Below are 17,314 nucleotides of genomic sequence, written 5' to 3' on the forward strand. Positions count from 1 at the left end.
CAGAGACATCTGGGCTTCTCCATCATGTTGACTCTACAACTATGATTCATGCTGTTTGGGCAGCCCCTGCTGCACATTCGATCTCACGCTTGCTGTTTGCGGACAATAGTCTCTTATTTGTTAATGTTACGGTCCGAGAAGTGTATCTTTGAAACAATGTTCTAAAAAACTGCCTAGGCGGCTCCTAGGCGCTAGGCGGTAAGGAACCGATCGGATTTTAGCCTAGGCGTTGCTCTTAGGCGCTGGGCTACTAGGCGTCCGCCTAGGCGGGGACTAAGCGGGCTAGGCGGTGCTAGGCGGGGACTAGGCGGTTCTAGGCGGTGCTAGGCGGGGACTAAGCGGCCCTAAACCCTAATTTATTCTATATTTTGACTATTTTTATATTTATAATTAATTTTTAGACTTTAAATATTTTTATTTATATTATTATAGGTCATAAAAATAATTTAAAAATTAAAAAAATAAAAACCGCCTAGTCTCTGCCTAGGCCCCTAGGCGCTAGTCCCCGGGTCACCGCCCGACTAGCTCCTAGCGTTTTTTAGAACCTTGCTTTGAAACAATGTCTTCTTCTCCATGAGTGTGCGGCTGGACAACGCATACACTTCCAAAAATCAACTCTCTCATTCGGACCAAATGTTCCTAAATAGGTGAAAAATGAAGATAAGGTTATTTTAGATGTATCGGTTGTTGATTTCTATGAGAAATATCTTTGATTGCCGAAAACAATTAGGAGACAAGAAAGATGTATTTGAGAAATTGAATGAAAAACTGGATGTGCATTTTCAAGGATAGAAAGGAAAGTTCCTCTCAAAAGCGGGTAAACTTGTGTTAATCAAAGTGATTGCTCAAGCAATTCACATTTATTCTATGAGTGTTTTCCACCTGCCTATTGGTGTGTGCAAAAAATACCAATCCAAGGTAATTAAGCAGAAAAGAGCATTCATTGGTGTATTTGGGATAAAATTTGTAACAGGAAAGAAGAGGGAGGACATGGTTTTCGTTACTTGAGAGCTTTTATCCAACTGGGGAAAGCATTCATTAGTAAGTACTTTGCTTCAAGCCAAATGTTAATGTCTAAAGTTCAGCGGTAGCTGAACCTTGGTTAACGCTGGTCCGATGGGCGGACCGCTACTTGCGATATGATCGAGACTCCCGCTACCTGTCAAGTAAAATACAAAGAGGCGTCAAAGGGAGACCACGCTGGGCGGTCTTCTCTTCTCCGATATCTAAGTTAGTCAATGTATTTATGTTGACAACGTAACAGTAGGTAAGTAGTAAATGCGTAATTAATGAGGATCTTTTATAGGTTGGGAAGAGGCTGACCTCTTCCTTGTTTTCAATGTAGGACTGATATGCTTCAGTTCCCAGCTTCTGGAGCTTCTGACGCTATCTTGGCGCGGCGCGTGGCGGTGCATCAGCGGTGATCTGGGGGTGAGCCGGGGCTCAGACGGTAGCCTGCCTGGCTGTGTTTCCGTAGGTCACACCGTTGGTGGTAGTTGGTACCACTGGCGGTAGCATGAGCGTGGCTCATTCTAGCTAATTATGCTCGGCAAATGCTCATGTAAGTACAAGTCCCCCAAGTCCCCAGTCAAGGAGGGCAATCTTGGTTAGAGAGTTGGCTAGCGGTTTGAAGCGTTACTTCTGCTAGACTTGCAAGAGCATAATTAGCGTCAGTGCGTTGTCAACCATGGACTTACTGAGCAAACGCTTTATACCCTTTTGGGTGGACCCCTGCTAGGCCCCCCAGGGAGTCCCCCACTCCCCGGCTAAGATAGTTCTCCGTTTGGTCGGTGTATTGTTTGTTGAGGGGAGCTGCTCGGAGCAGAGGGTGTTAGGTAGTGAGCCCAATCTTTGATACCCGAGTAGCGGGGGTCAACATGCCTGATCAGGGCCGTCGTAGACTGTTGACAAGTCCCCCTGTCCCGTAGGGACGTAGCTTCTGCGACGCCTCGTGGCGGTCATCGTAGGTTTGACTGTAACGCAGTGTGGCGGTCGTCGTCAGAATGAGGCGTTACCTCGGGAATCGCCGTTGGCGAAAGTCCCTCCGCTGATAGTAAGCGGCAAGAGTTGTCGCGGGGACCTGGCTGGTTGCCGTTCAGCGGACTGTCTTGCTTGCGGGAGGGAGAAGTTCTGCTAGCGGAGTTGTGCTTAGCGGAGACTCGCTTGCAAGAAGAAAAGGGAGAAGTTCCGCTAGCGGTGTTGCGCTTAGCGGAGACTCTCGCTTGCAAGATGAAAAGGGAGATGTTCCGCTAGCGGTGTTGCACTTAGCAAAGACTCTCGCTTGCGAGATGAACAGGGAGAAGTTCCGCTAGCGGTGTTGCGCTTAGCGGAGACTCTCGCTTGCAAGACGGTTGGTATACCTGCTTTGTGGACAGTTACTTTGGATAGACGCTTCATTTGACGGCGCTCGACACGTGGCCATCCTTCATTGGGTTAGCGTGTGGGATAACGTCTCCTCAGCACGCCCGCATCCTCGCCATTAATGCGAGTAATTATGGATTTTGTAACGTCGCCTCGGTTAATCCAGAGAGTAAGTGTGATCGTTGGGCACTTAGGCACATGTACGGCTGTCGTGCGATGTCGTTTTGTAGCGGATGGCCTAGATTGGTTTGATGTTGACATAAAAGAGAGGGAAACTGAGTGGTTCAACACTTTGCACCTTGAACCAGTATCGTCGTCTTCAAGCTTCGCTCCGAGATCCGAGAAGAAAGTTATGCAATTTGCGTGAAGTTACCGATCTTTGGAGGACGGAGACCTCCTGAAGCGAAGACGAGCATCTTCAAGCGCACCAGAGTTCCCATCTTTACAGGTTGGTGATCTGAATCTTGTTCCTGTTTTATTGCTTCTGTCATTTTCTGCTTTTGTGATTTGAAGTGATCTCTGTCGCTCTCCGGTGTGTTTTGAGGATCTAGGATGACTTTTGGGGATGGGTTTAGGTGTTTGATAGACAGTTGAGGTTTGTGGAATCTTTTAGATGGTTGAATTTGGGTTTTTGGATGTATATGCGCTGTGTTCTTGTTTTGGCACTTTCTGGGTTTTCTGGGTATGGTTGTTCTTGATGTTCTTGGCTAAAATCTGACATAGGGATGGTTTAGATCTTGTTGGAACTGACTGGTTTGGGTTTTAGGGTTTGTGATGGCTAGCGTCGTAGAGATCTCGAGCAGTGAGGATTCCGAGTCTGACGTGTCGTTCAGTGTGGCGGATAGGATATTTATTGCGTCCTTCTGCCCATGCAGGAACCTCATTGTCCGATCCGCTAGATATCGAGCCGCTACAGACCATACCCTGGGAAGTGGCAATGGGTCGTGCCGGGCGTCTAGAGAGTTGTAGAGCAGCGGAGGAAGCTGCCGCCCGCAATAGGCTTGAGGAGCGGTTAGCGAGCAATAGCGCCGCTAGTGGTTCCGCTGATGGGGGAGAGACTGGCGGGGAGGAAATTGAGTCAGCCTGGGTCCTCCGCGACGGTACTCCTATTGACGAGGCGGGAGGAGCGATGACTGTTGCCGCCGTGAACCGGTTGAAGCGGGTGTTTCGGCTGCCTGGGGTTCTGAAGCTGCAACCACCGATGAAGGATGAGAGGGCGTCGATTTTGCCAGCGGGGCATGCTGCCGTGCACGAGGCGATCTTCCTCCAGGGAGTGACATTTCCCTTGCTGCCAAACTTCCAAATTTTGGTTTGTGAGTTCGACCTCGCGTTTGGGCAAATTTGTCCTAACATGTGGCAGTTGCTGATGGCGATGAACTCACTTTGGCGTTTGTCAGGATGTAAAGGGCCGACCGTGGCGGAAGTACTTCAGTTCTACGAGCTTGTGTACGTGAAGCGCCAAGGTTGCAGCGGGCAAGTGAACTTGAGCCGTCGCCAGGGGGCGCCCAAGCTAGTCGAGAATCTGAAGGATTCCATATCTCCTTGGCAGGGGACCTTCTGCATTGCGACCGCGGGATGGGAATATCAAGCGGGGTTGAATGATGGGGTGCCGACATTCAGGATTAAGTCGGAGTTCCAACCTATCCGAGGTTGTTGCTAGCTTCCACTGATCGGAGTTGCTAGTTTTGCTTGCATGATAATTCTTCTATTTTGTTCTAACCATTACCTCGTTTTTTTTTTTTTTTTTGTGTAGCGGGCTTGCGCTTTAACCTGACGCGCGAGGAAGAGTGCCGCGTGGCAAGGATTAAAGGCTGTTGGAGGAATCGCAACCTGCTGGACCTTCGTTTGCTCACCGGTTGAGAGTTGCTGGTCGATCAACAGTTGACGCGTGCCCTTGCTAAGGAGCTTCCGCTGGTCCGAACCTTAGCTCACTTTGTACCAGGCTAACTCGTTGTGTTTGTTGTAGATTCTCCGCTGGGTAACAAAGCGAGCCGTGACGCCTTTGCCAAATCTATGGATCGCGCGGAGATTAACAATTATTTGGAGAGCATGTATGCCGCTGGGCTGGCGGCACAACAAACAGTTGTTGATCCACAGACACTGGCGGTGAGCCAGTCTAAGACTCCTGTGGTGATGCCAATGCCTCACCACTCGCATCTTCCTCCCGCTGACCAGACCGTGGCGTCAGTTGAGGGTGGTGACGGGCAAAGGGTTGCTGAAGGGAGCAAGGCCCCTGCTGCTCCTGTGCAGCCGACAGAGAGAGCGCCCGCCAATCGGCGTGGGCCCCAGAGGGAGAGGGTGGTGCCCTCGAAGGAACCAAGTTCCATTGCGGGGTCGGAGCAGCAGATGCCATCGAGGCCTGTCGCCGCTGGCGTGACACGAGCGGTTCTGCAGAGGAAACGGCGGCAGAATGACCCCGATAAAGAGACGGAGGCTACTAACGAGACCCTTAGGGCCCGCCAGCAGAAGAAGGCAAGACAGGCTCCGCCGAAGGCGACTGTGGTCATTGGCGGTGAAGTGAATGCGAGCGGTCTGGACTCCTTCGCCGCGTACGGTGAATTTCTGACCGACCCCAAGAGGGAGTTTCTCTTCCACATCTGTGAGCGGCTGGGGTTCGGTGGACTGGAGGGGATTGTGCCCTCGACCGCTATTGACCAATCGCCATTCAGCTCGGCCTTTGGGTATCTGTCGGTAGGGCTACATGAGCTGTTCCTGGCGGCGTCGAGCCAGCATCAGATTGAGCGGCAGCTGAGGGAGTAGATCAAGGGTCTCCAGAGGGAGTTGGAGGAGGTGAAGGACAAGCTGGCGGATGTTGAGCGGCGCCTGACCAAGGCAGACTGCGACTCTATGGATGCTCGCGGCAAGCTGAATGTCGCCATCGAGCGGAACGACCATGTGTCCAAGCTGGAGTAAGACATAGCTCTGCTGCAGGACTAGCTACCGGCGAAGGTGAAGAAAGTTGAGATCCTCCAGCGGGATTCTGCCGCCAAATTCGCGGAGCTAAAAAATTTGAGGATGAAGTCGCCAGGCTGGGGAGTGAGAAAAGCCGCGTAGAGGCCGCCGTAGTGGACTCGTTCAAGCAGTCTGCGGCGTATAAGCAAGCGATGATGGAGGCCGCGAAGGCTGGTGCCGCAGCTAACTTGGACTCGCTGAACCAAAAGGGAGCCATTGATTGGGTCAAAGCGTCTCAATTCGCCAACACCTCGAGCCGGCCGCCGGTGCCAGTGGGTGGGTCTGCCACTGGCCACACTGAGGGTGCACACTCTGGCAGTGGTGAGAGTGACCACGGTCCGGCAGATGATAGTCAGCGGACTCCTATGCCAACCGAATCTGAAGTGTCCCGTGCTGAGTTTATGGCGGCCAACACTAGGGAAGATGGCACTATGGTGACGCCGAGCCCCACCGCTCGTGGCTCGGACACAAACAAGTCGACTGGTGCACCCACAGCCGCCAGTGGTTGAGGAGAGTGCCACTGCTACGCCTAACCATCCATGAGGACAGCATCGTAGTTTTTTCGTAATGCCGCTAGGGCCTCTTGTTTTTGTAATTTTGACAATGCCTTTTGGGCGGGTAGTCCCGACCCTAGATATATGAAACGTTGTTGCTCTGAAATTGTCTAAGTGTGGGATTGTTTGTAATGATTGCCTTGTTTGCATGTTGACATAACGCTAGAGTTTTGACTTAGGCTTTTGTCAATCAACGAAACATTAAAGGAATTAAAATTGTTCCAAGTGCACGATGTAGCGGACGTGGTCCGCCGAATATTGTTGGCGTTGCCAGTTAATTCTTGTGCTTGGACTTGGTGACAATGGTTTGAATAATTCCTCGTTTCATTGATAGCTGACAGATCAGCGTTTATAAAAGTGGGGTTGTACCCGTTGGGTAGCCTCCCTTAGCTAAATATAGAACAAAAATTTAGCTAAGTCAAGATGCTCTTGGGTAGCGGCATGACTATTTGTAATAATACCGAAGGTGTTCGGTATTCCAAGGGTGGGTCGTTGTGACGCCATCCTTGTCCATTAAGTAGAAGGTGCCGGGGCGACTTCCACAATTTTGTATGGTCCTTCCCAAGTTGGGCGGAGTGCCGTTGGCGGTGGAATGACTTCCTTCATTACCCAGTCCCCCAGTTGGAGGTTCCGGGCTTTGACTCTTGCGTTGTAGAAACGCGATACCCGCTGCTTGTTTTGCAAGTTGTGCAAATGGGCCTTGTGTCGTTTCTCCTCAAGGAGGTCCTTGTCGAGGCTAACGCCCTCGCCGTTGGTCTCGGAGCAGTAGCCCTCGACCCTAGCGGTAGGTTGGGTGACCTCAATGGGTAGGACGACCTCAGTACCGTACATCATACAGAATGGTGTTTCACCAGTGGCGGAAGTTGGGGTAGTCCGGATAGCCCACAGAACTTCCAAGAGTTTCTCCGCCCATAAACCCTTGGCGTCGTCGAGTTTCTTTTTTAGCAGCTTCTTGATTATCTTGTTTGCTGCTTCGACCTGGCCGTTGGTTTGGGGGTGGGCGATAGATGCAAAGCTCATCTTGGTGCCCAGGTTAGCGGTGAAAGATATGAGTTCCTTGTTGTTGAACCGCGTGCCATTGTCTGTGATGATTGGATGGAGCTCATGGATTGTTGATGATTGGGGCATGGAGCTTCGTCTCCTCTCGGGTTTTTATCAATGGGAGAGAGAAGCATTTGACAATGGGTTTTTGTTTATTTGAAGGAGGAGGGGAAGGTTGCTGAGGAGATCGACGGAGGCATTGTGCTGATTGTTGAGGTTTCTGCAGGGGAGAGGGAAGAAGAGATAAACCGGAAAAAGAAAAAAAGAAAAAAAAGAAAAAAAAAGAAAGAGAAAAGAATAAAATTTAAATAAAAAAAATGAGGGTATAATGGACATTTTCCCGTAGAATGACTGCCACATCAGCAAGTTAACAGAGAGTTTGGACGGAGACTAACTGATCGGACTAATATTTTCTATGTTTTTAACGTCATTTTCCCTACATTTTACTTAGTTATTCTCTTAATAATATCATTTCTAACTTACTTTGTTGTAATTAGGTACATTTGAGCTCCAAACGCAAGAAATGAGCTAAGAAGAGCTAGAAATGAAAGAAATAAAGGCAAGGAGGAAATGTGGCGCAGAAATGGAGAAATGAAGCTTTCCTAATCCTACCAGGAAAAGGAATCCCAGTTGAAGTAGGAATCCTAATGCAACTAGGAGTGAGCTCGGAAAAATGGTGTTCAGAAATGAGAAATAACAGAGTCCCAGTTGGACTAGGAAACCTGATGCTGCTAGGATACCTGGTGAGGCTAGGAGATGCTGTGGCTTCAAGATGACTCAAGATTGCTTAAGAATGTTCTAGAATGCACAAGGAATTTCGGCAACAAAGGAATGGGCTTTGAAATTGTCCAATTGAGAAGTTTGGCCCAAAGATTGAAGCATGTGACTTGCACATGAGTTTCTAGATCCTTCTTGGCGTCTTTTCCTCTATCAATATTTATTGATTTTTGCCTTAAATTATATAGAAGATTCAAGAAGATTTCGGCAAGAGCAATTGTGGAGAGTTTGGGAGAAAATTTACTTCGTGTGCAATCAGGAAAATAAAATAAAAGAAAATAAAAATCATTTTAGGTTTCCTGGTTGTATTCTACATGCATGGTGGCCGAATCATGGCTAGATACATTGAAGAATTTTGGCAAAAAGAAGATGACTTGTTCTCCAATTTTCAAGGAATTTTCTCATTGGTCGAATGATGTCACAAGAGGAGATCGAATTCCTAGGAAACCCTAACCTAGGCCGTGCACTATATAAAGGAGGGATGTTTGCAGTGAGAAATCATCATAAAACCCTGAATCAAAATCGTAAATTCCTCCCTTTATTCTCTCAAAGTTTCGGCCTCTCCAATTGTTCAAGACTTTGAAGCCGTGAAGCAAGTTCATCCACCATTCATCCATCCTTGCCGTGACTCTCCTTGTCGTCCACTACCTTTGAAGACCTTCTTGCGTTCTTGAAGCTTCTTTAAAAGTGTAACCATGAACTTTAACTTGTTATTTTCGGTTTCTTTGTTTTGTACTTTAAAAATCAGATTATGTAGCGTTCTATATTTTTGGTTTTATTGGATGTTGCGATTTCTTGATAGATTAAAGTATATGTTTTGATATTTAGTTTTCGAATACCTTGAAGCATGAATTCGTTTTAGGATTTTCATATTTGTATTTTGCGATTTCATTATGTGTTCTTGAATGTTTGTTGGTTTTGTTCTTCAATCCCACCTATCATGTTTTCGATTTCTTTGATGGCCAACTTAGGTTTCGAAATGCATGATTGAATTCATAATAAGATGCTAGCGTTCTAGGTCTTGTTAATTAAAGTGGAAAACCTATAATTACTTAGGTAAATCAACAAAGAGAATTGCATGCTTGATTAGCGTTCTAACTTGTGTGTATTTCTTAAATCAATCAAACTTTCTAAGTGTTTAATGCGTTGAATATGTGTGTTATTGGATTGATCACTCACTAGCATTGCATGTTTAATAGGGTTAACTATGGTGCGTTCATCTAGTTAATTTAACTAAGGAAAGTAAAGAGAACTTGTGCATGCGTTCATGGTTTGTTCTTGATTGATTTTGTTCAAGTATGTGTTTTGATTCGTGAACTATGATTTGTGATCTTGAATTCGTGTTAAAGGTTGTTAACTTCATCATACATCTTATCTGTCCATTTTATCTTTGATTCTTGGTTGATTGGTCAATGTAATTACTTAGTTAAATTAGGTTATAAATAAATAATTTCGAAACCCCCTTTAATTCTTTGTAATTTTAGTAAATATTGTATACTTCTAATTAATATTCTTTTCTTTGACGTTTAAATGACAGGAGCACCCTCAATCCCCGGATAGAACGATCCATACTTGCTATATACTAACAATTGTCAACAGGGTTAATTTTGAGAACTCACATTTGAGCTCATCACTAACGGAAAAGACCTATTGGTCCAAAATTTGAGAGTACAGGGACTAAACGTGTGAAATTAAAAAACGAGGGACTGAAGTGTTTTTCAGGCAAAAGTTCAAGGAGTAAACAATATTTAACCCAAATTTAAAACATATACCGACAAACACAAGAAGATAATAGAGAAACACAAGAAGATAATAGAGAGAGAGAGAGAGAGAGAGAGATTTTGTATGTTTAAGTTTATTTTTTCAATGATGCGTCAAACAATCAAACAACTAATTTATATGAATCAAAGAATAAGTACCGTAAGCAAGAATTAAAATCGAAGCAATCAAAGTTTTCACATACCGGTGATTTTTTATTTATGTTCAGAAGAGTGATTAGAGAAAGTTCAAGTCCAATCGTAACCTCAAGGTAGATACTCGGCCTGAGAATCATTTACTAAGATATAAGTACACGGCAGCCAAAACGTCACCTTGACCACAGATTTATCCTCGGAAGTGTCACTCCAAAAGATTGTACCCGATCATAACTATGGCTACAATGCCAATCATTTTTCAAGTTCTCGATCACTTGTAGACCTGTACCATTTCACTCTTCGGAATCTCTCAATTGGTTTCCATATCATACAAATTGTTTAAATCGATTGTATGCTTTTGTAAGGCTATAGCTCTTTTCTAAACACTAATATCACTGTCCTCTTATAATTTATACGAGCGGGTTGTTTCAGTCCGAAAATAGAGGAAACATATTGTTCTTGGGCCTCTACGTGGACATGGGCCCCGGGTATAAATCGTTGAGAGAGCACTTCATTTCAAACCTCTATTTTCCCACCACCTAATATTTCTGTCTTCTTCTCCCTAAGTTCTTACTGAGGTTTTTGCCTGCTTTTGCAAAGCCGATGGAAACTAATTCCGGGCTCTTTCACTGTCATGGACGGCATGTCGAAGAATGTGGCGATCCCATCGCCGGTCCCGGTGAAAATGTCAGCGATAGTGGACGTAGTAGTTCGTTTAAGAACGGGCGATCGAATTCCTTCAGTACTAGCTCGGCGGGAAGCAGTTCCTTCAAAAGCCAGGATGAGGCGCCGGAGGTGTGGACGGCAACGGAGACGATGGAAATAGGAGGAGACCAGTCGTTCGCTTTTAGCTCCGATGGTACATTACGGGATCTTGAACCTGGTGATTTGTCTGATCTTGAAGACTGTCAACTCTCAAATCTTGAAGCCGGTTTCGGATTCCATGGCCCGGCTATTTAGCAGCCGGAGCGAGACCAGTCAAAAGAATGTGAACCTGTTCGGTGCTCTGAGAATCTCTCGATTCTAACCCGAAAACCCGACCAGGCCACTCCTCAGCCGGAGCAGAGCCCGCCGCACCAAACTGGGAATGGTCTTGGTTTTTCGAAGAGGCGATGCGAGCTGACAACTTGAGTACCCTAGTGGTTGACGGCGAAATCCAGCACCTGGAGACAACCTTCAATGCGGACCTCCGTCACCTTGGATTGATTTTACCCTTTACAATTTTGGCCGCCGCTATTGTTTCACTCGTCCTCAGTTTACGCTCGGGTCAAAAGATTACGCGAGCAGGGTGGATGGAGCTCATTGCTGTCGGAATAACCCAATTAGCCAACTTGGATTGCCCCAATAGAAACTTTGGTCCCTGCTTTCAATTTCATAATCAACATGAAAAGTAACAGAAAAAGTTGAAAACGAATTCCTCATGTGTTTTCTCTACCATGCAATTGCTACAAAAATGACATTACTTAATCCTCTCAAACATGCTAACCTTTATATCCACTATATACATATGCCAAATTTTATTTAAAACCCATTTATCTTTTCCTTCTAATTGGATTTTTAGTAGCTAAGTTTCAAAATATTCTCTACATAAATTCTATATATGCTCCTAATAAGTCAATTACAGGTTGATTCAGACCGAAAAGTAATCTTTATGCCCCCAAAGAATTAAAGTCCTGAAGGAGTTTGCAGTAAGTTTGGTTGCTGAAAAATGCCTCAAACTAACCGTTCCATTCTATAAAATTCGACGCCAAAAGTTCATTCTCAAAACAGTAAAAGATTCTTAGTAGTGTGAAAATCAGTCATGGTGGATTAGAAGGATTAGGTACCTAGCAAGCTAATCTCCGATAAGCGGTTTTGATTTCCTTGCTAGTAATCACCGGAAGTGGCGAACACCGTCCCAACGCGGTGTTTCGTACTCTTAAAATTGTTCCATGGACGAGTAGTAAAATTGAGTGACGCGAAGCTCTTGTGGGACCCGCCGAGAGCAAAGAAAGAAGACGACGACTGACTTACACTAAATTAGTGCTCAATTTAAAACCCTATCAATGTAGTAAGAATAAGTAGGGATCGTTCTCAACCGGGGATTAGGGTCTAATTAATTCCTGAAAAATAAAACGTTAGTAAAACAAATTAAAGAATATATATACATTATTTACGAAAAATACAAAGTAAGGGGATTTAAAATTTATTTAATCTAACAACTAAGTAAATATACACATGTGACACATCAAAACACAGAGTCAAGTGGAGATAATGGATGGAACGAATTTAGATGTAATTAACTATTATTAACACGTTGGCAATGTTTCAAACATTAAATCACGAATCAAAATATGTCTAAGCATAGAATCAATCAAGAACAAAGATGAACGCATACAAAGTTCTTTTTACTTCCCTTAATTAAATTAACTAGATGAACGCAACATAGTTAACCCTATTAATCATGCAATTACTAGTGGTAGCTAATCACTAACAAAAACACTTTCAACGCATTAAGAATCATGGAAGTTTGATCAATTCAAGTCAAGAACACAAGTTAGAACGCTAATCAAGCATGCAGGACTCATTGTTAATTTACCTAAGTATTTATAGGTTTTCCACCGAAATTATCAAAGCCTAGAACGCTAGCACCTTAATATGGATTCAATTATATGTTCATCAACCTAAGTATACTCCAAAGATCAATTAACACATAAAAATTGGGATTGAAGCTCGAAATTAACAAGCATGCAAGAACATATAGAAATCGCAATTTTCAATTTAAAAACCTAAAACCTAAAACATGCTTCATAGTATTTGGAAATCACATATCTAAAATCAACACTTCATCATCACAAGAAATCGCAAATCATAGAACAATGAAACAAAACCTGAAATCATATTAGAATCGAAAATTGTTTTACAAAGAAATCAAAACCGAAAACATAAAGTTGTGTTCATGGTTACACTTTTTGATCTTCAAGGACGCAAGAAGATTCAAAAGGTGGTGGAATGGAAGAGAACTACGGCAAGGATGCTTGAATGGATGAATGGATGCTTCACGGCCTTGAACTTTGGAATTCCTTGAAATTGCCGAAACCTTGGAAGAGAAGGGGAGTGTTTGTGGCTTTTGATTCTGAATTTTGTGGTGTGTAGAAGAGCTTCACAAACCTCCTTTATATAATGAACGGCAAGGGCTAGGGTTCCCTTGAATTTCTCTTGAATTACATCACTTCGGCCAACAAGAAAATAGCATAAGAATTGAAGAGCAAGTAACCTCTATTTTGCCGAATTCTTCCATGTATCTAGACCTAATTTCGGCCTCCTTATATGTAGAGTCATAATTCAATACTTATTCCTCTATTTTCTCTCAAAAATTCCCAAGAAAATCCAAAATAATCCCAAAAAGATATTTGCCGAAATCTTTGAATATTCCTTGTAATTGTCACGGCAAAAAGAAATTAGAATGGGCCAACGACTCCTCCAAGACGTCAAGAATGATCTAGAGACTCATGTGCAAGTCACATGCTTCGAACTTCGGGCCAGACTCTCCCAAAATGGGCCAATTCGAAATTATTCTTCAACTTTGCCGAAATTCTTCTTTATTCTAGAACAATCTTGAACTATCTTGAGTCATCTTCAAGACACAGCATCTCCTAGTCTCACCAGGTCTCCTAGCAGCATCAGGACTCCTAATGTCATCAAGTTTCCTAGTCCAACTGGGACTCTGTCATTTCTTCATTTTCGAACATCATTTTTCCGAGCAAATAACTCCTTGCCTTCCATTTCCAGACTCAAATCTACCTAAAAACATAAAACAAGTTAGAAATGATATTGTTAAGGAAATAACTAAGAAAAATGTAGAGACAAATGTACCAAAAATGTAGTAGAAATTAGTCTCAACAAATACCCCCACACTTAGCATTTGCTAGTCCCTTAGCAAAAATCACTCAAAACAAACAACTAAAACTCAACAAAACAAACGAAAATCACAATACATAAAAATTAACAAAAACAACCAACGAAAACACATAAACAAAAAACAACGAAAAACAAAGACTCAAAATACTCTAGTGCCCTTCAACATATTGTCTCAGAAATCTCATACTTACGTACACACCACCAAGAATAACACTCAACCAAGAATTAATCATATATTTTTCCAGAATTAAATAAAACATATACACAACATATAAACATGTAGGACTTAGAAGCAACAATGGTGAGTGGATGGAGCTTAGCATACATATACAAGTAATAATTCCCTCACAAAGGATATACACTCTTTCTTCTCTCATAATTCAATGTTCATGCTTAAAAGCTTCTTATTCACTCAAGTATAGGTGAGAGATGATATATATATTTTTTTTCCAAACAAGTAGCTCACATATAACAAACGAAAAGCACATATATCAATAATTTTTTCTAAAGATCTCATGAAGGATATCAATTACATGCACGAATGAACCCAAGTCATAGGTTCAACAGTTATAAACTCACCTCCACAGATCAAAGGCTATCCCATTTTAAGGATCAAAAAGGTCTTATAAAAGGGTTGTAATGGGGCCAAGGCTTAAGGTGATAGAAACGAAGGGTATAAGGAAATAACAAAAGTGTTCTAAAAATAAAGTAGAGCTCTTGAAAACATCTTCATGTAGTCACCAAAGCAATCTTCAACGTCAAAGCCCATAGAGATCGAATAAAAGGGCCTAATATCATCTTGCTGGGCCTCTGCTTCATTCTAGACTTCAAATCCATCATGCAAAAATACAAAAGTCCACAAAAACTCATACAAATAAAACCAAAGCCGTATAACATACTTTTTTTTCTTTTCTTCTTTTTTTTCCAACGATTTATTCCACATTTTTTTTTCACTTTTTTTCTTTTTTTCTTTTCTCTTTTTCTCGGCATACCATTACAAATATTTCCCATGGACATTTATACCCCCACACTTGAACTTTCACCTCTTCTCAATCTTCAATCTTCATGCCTTCCTTCCTTTTGCAAAGTCTCAAAAATAGCTCCACTAAGTCTTTAGAACAAAATGGTAAGGATGTAACTATACTAAGGTTAAAGGTAAGGAAATTAGGGTGATGAAAGAAAAGGCTACAAACGTAGGCTCAAAATGGTTTATCTAGGGGGGTCCCACGACGGGCACAAATATGGACAAAGGCTTATTTGGCAATGATGGTAAAATCCTAAAGTGTCTTCATCCTTTCCGAAATCAGGGATATATATTGATAAAAGTTTCGACAAACATAAAAGTGAATTCTAGCATTCTCTAATCCATTAAACTTAATCTATGGCATGTAATCAATCAAATGAAAGATAATGAGATCAACTAAGCATCGCCAAGAAAAATAAGAATATACACAAGGTATATTGACATTAATCACTCCAAGAAAAAGGTACATGGCTCAAGAGCTCACAAAGGTTATTTTGAATCAAAACTTGTTTTAGCATGCTCATATTTTGTACCATGTCAACAAACTATATGCACTACACAGTCATATATCACATATACATCTTATTTAACCAAAGAAAAATAACAAACTTCATTTCAATATTGTGATCATCTTTTAGACATGCTTTCAGAGATATAAACTCATCCTAGACAGTTGAAAGGGCTATCCTAAGACTCAAAAACAAACTCAAAACAATTTCGACTCCTAAATAAATAAAACCTAAAACAATTTTTTTTTTTTTTTTACGACACTTTATCTTTTTTTTTTATGGATTTTTCAATTTTTTTACTAACCTAAAAACAAAACCTAAAATCAACAAAGTTAACGTTAACCTTCCCCCCACACTTAAATCATACATTGTCCTCAATGTAAAACAATTCAAAGCATGCAAAGCACAAAATAAGCATATAAGGGAATAATCACGAACCAACTTTATTGAATAACCAAAAGATTACAAAATAAACTAACCAAAAATTGTAAAAATAACTAACCAAATAATTGTTCCAAAAATAAAAACTAATGAAAATAAAAGAAAAAGATAGAGAGATCAAATCTGGTTCTTTGGGGTGCCTCCCATGTAGCGCTTGGTCTTAACGTCTTCTCAGCCTAGACGTGGTCTTCCTTTGCTCCTTAAGTGTTGGTGCCTTCAAAGCCTCCTTTTGGATTTGGAATTGTGTTGCTTGGAAGCTTCCCTTGTTCATGGAACTTGGTCATAAATTCCACCACTTGCCCCATTTGCTTCTTCAAATCCGCTATATCCTTTCCATGGTTCTGTTGGCCTTGAATCAAAGCTTGAGTTGAGGAATTAAGTGTCTCAATAATCTTGTCATAATTAGGGGAAGTTCCTTGAGCTTGAGGAGGAGCTTGAGGTCTCTGATAAAATCCTCCCTGAGGTCCTCTGTTGTAGGTGTTCTGATTAGCCACATTATCATTATCCCTCCACCTAAAGTTAGGGTGATCCCCCCAACCTAGGTTGTAGGTGTTGGAGAAAAGGTCATTCCTTGGACGAGCTTGCCCTTGATTCTGGTTCTGAAACCCTAGGTAGTTCACACTTTTCCATCCACAATTCTCTATCAATTGGGGACATTGATCAGTCACGTGCCCTTGAGTAGAGCATACCCCACAAACTTGAGCAACTCCCTGAACTTTTGGCGTTAATACTTGTGACATAAGAGAAGTAAGTTTATCCAATCTAGCATTCAAATCCGTGTTCATAGTCACTTCCTTCACTTGACGAGTTGTAGTCCTAATGGCCTCATATTGTTGAGCATTGGCAGCCCTATTAGCAATCAACGTCTTTCCTTGAGCTAGAGTCTTGTCCACAAAAGTACCTCCACTTGCAGCATCTAACATTTGGCGCTCAAGAGGGAGCAAACCCTCATAAAAATATTGCAAGAGGCTTTCATCCTTGAACTTGTGTTGGGGACATTGCGCCAAAAGGGATTTGAACATTTCGTAGTATGCAGGATATGACTCATCTTCAGCCTGTTGAATTCCAGTGATCTTCTTTCTCATAGTAATAACTCTTGAAGCAGGGAAAAATTTCTCAAGGAATGCCTTCATCATGGCGTCCTAAGAAGTGACATGTCTATCTGGAAGTTCATACAACCAATTTTTGGCTCTATCAGCTAAGGAAAAAGGGAATGTCTTCAGCTTGAAAATGTTCTCATCTACCTCAGGTGGCGTCATACTTCCAACTACAAACTGAAACTCCTTCAAATGCTTGTTAGGGTCTTCCATAGAGAGTCCATGAAACGTAGGTATACGATGAAGAAGTCCACCCTTAATCTCAAAGTTGGCAGACTTGCCCTCTGCAGCAGTTGGGAAAACAATGGAAAGAGGAAGCCCTCCTTCAACAGTGGATGTAGAGAGATCCTTGACACTCTGATTAGCCTCATTATTTCCTCCAAGACCAGCCATTTCGTACTCTTCTTCTTCAGGGGGTGGCGTATAAGATGGTGAAGGTGAAAGAGGTGGTGTGATTTGAGGTGACAGTGAGTTGGATGAAACCAAAGGTGATGGCATCAAAGATGGTGGAGATGGAGTTGTGTAGGTTAGGGCTGGCAAATCCAACCGATCCAAACCAGCCAACCGTGTCCGTCCCGAACCAAGGGATTCGGTTACCATCCACTTCGGTTACCGACAGTGTGGTACGGTACAACCGTACCGATATACTATACTTGGTACGGTATCGGTATTGAATTTTAATAAACCACGGTATACCGTACCGTACCGTATATTTAATATAATATTTAATTAATTTAAATATTTA

General features: G+C 42.7%; 1 protein-coding gene across 1 annotated transcript; it reads right to left on the reverse strand.

Moving 5' to 3' along the window:
- Positions 1–15,672: 15,672 nt before the first annotated feature.
- Positions 15,673–16,608, reverse strand: LOC133737346 (uncharacterized). The gene has a single exon (XM_062164924.1). The coding sequence runs from the start codon at positions 16,606–16,608 to the stop codon at positions 15,673–15,675; it is 936 nt and encodes a 311-aa protein (XP_062020908.1).
- Positions 16,609–17,314: the final 706 nt, after the last annotated feature.

This window comes from Rosa rugosa, chromosome 3, assembly GCF_958449725.1.
Source record: "Rosa rugosa chromosome 3, drRosRugo1.1, whole genome shotgun sequence".
Taxonomy (NCBI): domain Eukaryota; kingdom Viridiplantae; phylum Streptophyta; class Magnoliopsida; order Rosales; family Rosaceae; genus Rosa; species Rosa rugosa.